Source organism: Lottia gigantea, assembly GCF_000327385.1.
Source record: "Lottia gigantea unplaced genomic scaffold LOTGIsca_132, whole genome shotgun sequence".
Lineage (NCBI taxonomy): Eukaryota > Metazoa > Mollusca > Gastropoda > Lottiidae > Lottia > Lottia gigantea.
The window spans coordinates 71998-78633 of NW_008707463.1; the positions used below are offsets into that span (position 1 = coordinate 71998).

Below are 6636 nucleotides of genomic sequence, written 5' to 3' on the forward strand. Positions count from 1 at the left end.
TTAGTAATAAAAACAATTAAATCCATCTGGGTGAATTTATTGCCCTTTCATGTTGGACTCTTTTCGGATAAAGACAGAATCCCAGCAATGGACTGAAATCGAACACTGATATATGTGCACATTCGGATACGATTTAAAACATAAATACGAGCAGTTCAGATTGATATTGGATAGAATAATAAAATTGATATTTCAACCTAATATATGATATATTTAATAGTATTCATAATGACTAAAACAGGTTCAATGTGGAACGAACGTGTAAATGCTTTAAATAGTGCCCTGATATCTTAGTAGTATCTGATATGTAGTGGTACAAATATCTTTGTGCGACTTAACATGTACCAATTTGGTTGCTCAAGAAATAACTACTCCATTCATAAACAAGACATATTCATATTATAAGGCATTGTCAGAATTTGTGGCGGTTGTCAGGGGATTTTCATTAGTTACTTTTTTTAATGTAGCCAATACAGTCAGCGTCTAAAGACGATCCTCTTGAACATTCATCCCAATAACCTTTTGACCTAACCTAATGACCTCTACTTTAACCAATCAAATTTAACTGGGACAATTTGAACATCAAATGAAAAGGCGTGTTCTACTTTCAATTTCAGTAGACTTGATAAATAGTCCTTTTGGATTACGCCTTTTGTTCGCGTCACAAAATTTCTGGAGAATTTGATTGGATAAAGCAGAGGTCATCGGATGGACTGTAGAAACGCACATATTGTTTAGGAACACCAGGAAAAGGGGGTTTGGTTATAATTCCTGTTTTAAAAAAGCTATAGTATTACATCCGCTTTATTTAAGCTTAAATTTACGTGAAAACAACTCATCTCTTCAGGTTTTTGACCTGGAAATAATAGATTATCATCATGGGTGGCCTTTCTCGCCATGACATTACAAGAATTGTGAATGATAATAATAACGACATTAAAGATGGGTTCCCTTATTTTTATTTACGAAAATGCTAATACTTATATGAATAGAAAGTAGAGGTGTTCTAATGACTTGGAAAAATACCAGTTAGTCTCACATGTCCATAATTAATTCATAATTAGCTAAATTAGAAGAGAATTACCATCATAATTCCAACGAGTGACCGATCAAGAAAGGTCAAAAAGTCTTTCTGTTTGTCTAGATTGTACATACATGGACATTTATGATTGGTTAAAACTCTTAATTTTATGCAATAAGATCATAATGATATGATTATCTGAAAAATGATAATTCATAAGAATTTGTTTGCTTAATTTGACACTAAGACATAAGGAAACCCATCTTTAAAAAGTGATGGTAGTTAAGGGCATTAGATTTAAAGTCTACACCATTTCTATAGCACTAGAATTAAATCACAGCATTAAAACAAAATACTCCCATTTCCATACAGTTCAATAATTTGAACTCATCCAAAAGAGAAATTATGTCAGACCAATACTGAGTGGAGCTCTATTCTCAATGACCGACCAATCGAATACACCAAGAATAATGTACACCTGACCAACTGACTGTCAAAACATGGCGAGATGTCAGACGACATTACACAACTTGTCCGACAAAGTAACATACGATCGGCACAGACATAAGTTAAAATTATGTTTCAAAAGCAAAGAACACTGAAAAAGGATGAAAATTTTAAAGCCATGGTTCAAAATTTTCGAGGGGGGAGGGGGAGGGGGGAGGGGGGGGGGGGTTGATCTTGAATATATTTAAATAATCTTCAGAAATATTACAAATGTACAAAAACTGTTTTAGATTGGTCAAGGATATAACATAATACATATTAAATAGAAGATATAAAAGGTGTAAGACCATCAGGTCCAGTAATTGTAGCCTTTATTACAGGGATAATTAGCATGAATTAGCTTCAAAGTCACTGGACAAACTCACATCACAAGGGAGGTAACCTGTGTCAAATAATTGGAACGAAAATACATCTATTTTGAAAAAAGGTCAATATGAAAAGTCTTGAACTCAAATAACAAAATGGAGCATGTTTGGAAGAATATGTGAACTTTGAACTACAATTACTATTTATTTGCCAAGAATATGTTACCTTGTCTTTCCCTATAAACAAAAATGATCCTTGAAAGAATGTGTTTTCTTTTTGATTTACGTCTACATTATCTGGTTCATGTAGACGGATTGGTAAGACGACAGAAACGTGTTAAGCAAGACAACTCCACAATTTCATGTGGGTGTATAAAAGTTCATCCTGGATTGTTATTAATAAAATAACTGAATGTAAAATTCAACAGCTTCATTAAATTATTCCCAGTGTAAATCGAAAGCATCCACTGTGTCGGCTAGGTGAGTTGGGTACTATTTTATTATTTTATCTCCTTTCTTGTGTTGTACTGGACGATAAGATATTGTGGCGTTCTGAAGAAGTAAAATCAGTTGTCTGTTAAGTTGGAGTAAGCACTGTTTTTCTTGAGTCTAATACCAGATGATGGTAAATATTGAAAAGCCATTGTTTAAAAAAACACCAGACATCACTTAACTCTGGGTTATATTCTTGAGAGTGGTCCACTGTTGTACTATTGTCACTTGATAGAAACAACAGACAACAACTAACTCTGGGTTATACTCTAGAGAGTGGTCTGCTGTTGTACTATTGTCTGTTTATAGAAACACCTAACGGTTGAGTTACATTCTTGGGGATGTTCCATTGTTGTATCAATGAATTATTCCCTGGTTTGAAATTCAAACGTTAAGTGGTGCGTCTGACTTTATTCCGGACATCTGAATGGTTAATCTTATCACTGCAATAATATCAACTGCTGAGTTGACTGAGTGTTAACGATTATCTGAAAGCTTTGATGTTTCCGACACGAAGCCATTAGAATGCATTATATAAAAGCTACAAAGATATTTTCAGGGGACATACAGAATACCACAATGTCAGGACATGGACAAGAAAACTTCCACATTGACGCAGAGTTTGCGGAGAGGAAGAAGTTGTCTAAAGATGAATTGTTGAAAAGGATGGATGATTGGGCAGCCTCCGGCCGATATGATAAGGTACATAACAGTTTAAATATCAATTTTCATACAGTTCAGATTGTATTTGATAAATGATGGCGTTCGAAATGTGTATGGAGTGGACCAGCACAATAATTGACTCACAAGCTTTGAAAGACGATAGTCATTGCATTAAAAACACAACCTATATAAAACATCAATAAAAATACCAACGTAATGTGTGAAATGTGATGTGTTTTTAATTATGAAATACTTATTCACTCATGATTGATATACCTCCTAATGTGTAAAGTTCAATAGCTGCTACCAATGTTTTGTATTTGGTTTACTTTCAATTTGTTCTATTCCATGACATTGTAGTACTACTTAACTCAATGGATTAGAGTGTTCCCATCATTATCCATCGGCATGTTAAACACATACATTTCGATTAGAGAATATCTACATACTCCACATGGTAATACAATGATTGTCCAATATTTCAGCAAATGGTGACGTCATGTTATATCGGACCTAAGGTTGTAGCTGACGCTATAGCAGGATATTATATTGATAATAGAGAATTTGTCCAGGTCATGGATATTGCAGCTGGAACTGGGGCCGTCGCTAACGAAGTACGTTTTCAGATACGCTTTCTTTTTATAGAGTCCTCGCTACAGGATGGATTGCCCCTAAAAAATTCGATCAATTCCATTACTGCAATTAAACATCATACACCATTGCCACCATTAATTATGGACATGTGTCATTAGAACACCTCTACTTCCTATTCATATAAGTATTAGCATTTTCATTTTCATCAATGAAAATAAGGGAACCCATCTTTAATATTTTATTTATCAACCATATTATATTATTTCAGTTGATAAAACTTGGATTCAAAAAAATAGACGCCATCGACCCCAGTAAAGAAATGATGAAGGTTGCCTTAAGTCGGAATCTGTATCAAAATTATTTCAATGAATACGTTGATGGTCGTAAAATGTCCATCGTAACGGGTATGTTCTACTTTCATTATACTTTCTTCAAATCGTTCCTTAATTAAACGAGATTATTGTGCAGGTAGGCATTTTGACAGATGTCTTATTTTTGCCACATTTTTGTCTGTCTAATCTTTTGTAGGTCCGTAGTGACTGAACGGCGTTCAGGAGAGAACAATAGTAACAAAGTAAGGTACGACTTTATATTAGGGTTCAGGGGTTATTGCCCCTGTTTTTTTTTGCTTTATAGTAACTTTAGAATTACTTTTAACACGAAACACCTATAGCCAATATAACTATATCACAAGGTGTTCAATAATCAACTACTATATACATTGACAGTGGTCCGGACGAATTCACTACTACTGGAATGAAAGGTCCCGATTAGGCATACATATCCTTCCCCAAAATAAAAATAAAAATTTTAGCCTTCTATATATCTATCCATTCAGTCGGCAAGCCCTGGCTAAAAATAGTAGAGGCGCTCTATGTTGGTTCAGAAGAAAACAAAGGTTTAGAATTATTTTCTGACAAATTCAAGTGTTCCCTTTTTCCAACAAAATATAGCCCTAATAACGATTTAGAAACAGGTGCTTGCCTCTTAAGACTACCAGCCATATTCTCCTCGAACTGAATTCTTTTCCAATGAAATCTTAAAAAGAAAGATGGCTATATCAATCCTCATCCTTTTTTCAGATTCCTATGATTGTGTTGTTATCTGTGGTGGACTCTCCGAAGGTTATATTCCCACAAATGGAATTTTCGAAATCCTCAGAATTGTCAAAATAGGTATTTGAAATTTGTTATTTACATCCTAGTCATATATAAGGAAGATTGCAGACAAACCGCAGATTGGGAGATACTGAAGCACCGAGTTGTGGACCCCAGGTAGTCAAAGATATTGCGGCAAAGTTTGTTATTTTCGTATAGATGTTTAAAATATAAATGTTGCATAAAAAAAATTTACGACACAAGAAACCAAATATGTAAATTGTAGAAACGTGGTGTAGTTAACTACGGAATTGTTTGATGTTATTGCTAAATTTTGACCAGAAATACGCTTGATTTGTACAGTATTTACTGTTGATTTAATGGACTGTAGTGGATTTTGGTGGAATTCTGTCTGTACACGGTTATATCCAACTAGAATGTTCAAAACGTACCAAAAGCTATATTCCACCCGCAAAACTAGATTGAATACAAAGTTACAAATGTTAAATTGGTTTGTTCTGTTATTTAGACAGCTGTAAAACTGTATTACTTATCTAGATTGCATTGTACCTGGTGCACCGATATTTACTGAACTAACTGTCAAAGCATGTATAACCTTCGGTCCTACAATAGAAAACTTTGGCAAAGGCAGAGTAGATTGTGTGAGATCTGTATTTTATATCGGTTTTTAATTTTTGAGGTTGAATAGATCAAATATTTTAAATTCTTTTCTCAGTCCGTAAAAAATGCGATCAAAGGGCGGGACAACAGACTGATGACAGATTCTCTTGTATGGATGTGTACTTGGAAGATCTCTCAACTGCAAATCGAAAACAAGTAGGCTTCTGTTGCTGTTTTGGAAGAATTCCCTCATTGCATACTGTGTGGCGTTGTCGGTCTTCATTATCATATTCATGTACAGAAGGGTAGGACTTAAACCTCAATTTAATTCACTAGTTGATCGCTTGAAATAGTGACTGCAGAAAGTAAAAAGGAAAACCTGTACAGCTTAAAATAATCATAAGATCTTGTGAGAGCACACTTTTTATATCTCAAATACTTTCAGGTGGAATCATAGCTTTTACCATTCCAAAATTCTACGAATTCGGCGTGGAAGAATTTAGAGGGCGGTTGATGCCATTATTTGATCAATTGGAGAAGCATGGAGATTGGAAGCAGCTGAGGAAAGATACCGTACCGGCCTTATTGGATAATGTAGAAGCCTGGAGATTCGTTTTTAAAGTTTTGGTGTCGGAATCGTCGGTTCCACGGCTTCCTGAAAACGGAAAAAAATAAATGAATATTTTGTTTATATTTTTGTAATTTTAAGGATATAGATAATATATAGATAATATTTGTTTACCAGCTGATCGAGCACTATATATGTATTTCAGTAGGGACGCAGGCTGAAATGGGTCAGTTGTTTGAAGATTGCACAGTGTGAAACTCTGAGTAACGACAGGGTTCTCATCTCATGCAGTCGGTTCAATGAAGATTCCAGTTTTCACAATGGGTTTTATAGGTTTTCACTGTCAATATACTTCATGATCAACAGAAAACGTGGAGCTGGAAGTGATGTCATAGAAACTTCATTAAACAATTCATTTTGAATTTGGATTGTCAACCAATAAAATTGATATATTTTTCAAATAAAACTTTAAATTGGAATATATTTTTATTTGTGTATCATTCTGAATGTGGTACCTTGAGATATAACAAAACACAAAGAAAATGTTATGGTATAACACTCTCCTTTAACAACTCAGCACGTTGCAACACAAATATAATTCAAATCCTGATACATTCCAGAAAGACGCGACAAAGCATGCGGTCTTGTCATTAATGACCTATTGTTGTTTTGGGTTTGAGCAAGTTTGTTACATTTTTCTTTAAAAGATAATGAAAAAAAAACGTGTATATATGTACATATAATGATCTTCTTTGTTGATTCTTAATG

General features: G+C 34.2%; 1 protein-coding gene across 1 annotated transcript; it reads left to right on the forward strand.

Moving 5' to 3' along the window:
• The first annotated feature begins 2286 nt into the window (after nucleotides 1-2286).
• On the forward strand, nucleotides 2287-6347 carry LOTGIDRAFT_238128 (hypothetical protein). The gene is made up of 6 exons (XM_009049235.1): nucleotides 2287-2313; nucleotides 2875-3027; nucleotides 3474-3602; nucleotides 3851-3986; nucleotides 4665-4757; nucleotides 5746-6347. Exons 2-6 carry the CDS (start codon nucleotides 2905-2907, stop codon nucleotides 5973-5975), a joined length of 711 nt encoding a protein of 236 aa, XP_009047483.1. The 5' UTR covers nucleotides 2287-2313; nucleotides 2875-2904; the 3' UTR covers nucleotides 5976-6347.
• The last annotated feature ends 289 nt before the right edge of the window (nucleotides 6348-6636 follow it).

What these genes read in the sequence shown, in the direction of transcription:
- LOTGIDRAFT_238128 (XM_009049235.1), top strand. Translation starts at nt 2,905, where the DNA reads ATGTCAGGACATGGACAAGAAAACTTCCACATTGACGCAGAGTTTGCG. An exon ending in TAAAATGTCCATCGTAACGG is followed by an intron (nt 3,987 to 4,664) that starts GTATGTTCTACT and finishes TCCTTTTTTCAG; the next exon opens with ATTCCTATGATTGTGTTGTT. An exon ending in CCTCAGAATTGTCAAAATAG is followed by an intron (nt 4,758 to 5,745) that starts GTATTTGAAATT and finishes AAATACTTTCAG; the next exon opens with GTGGAATCATAGCTTTTACC.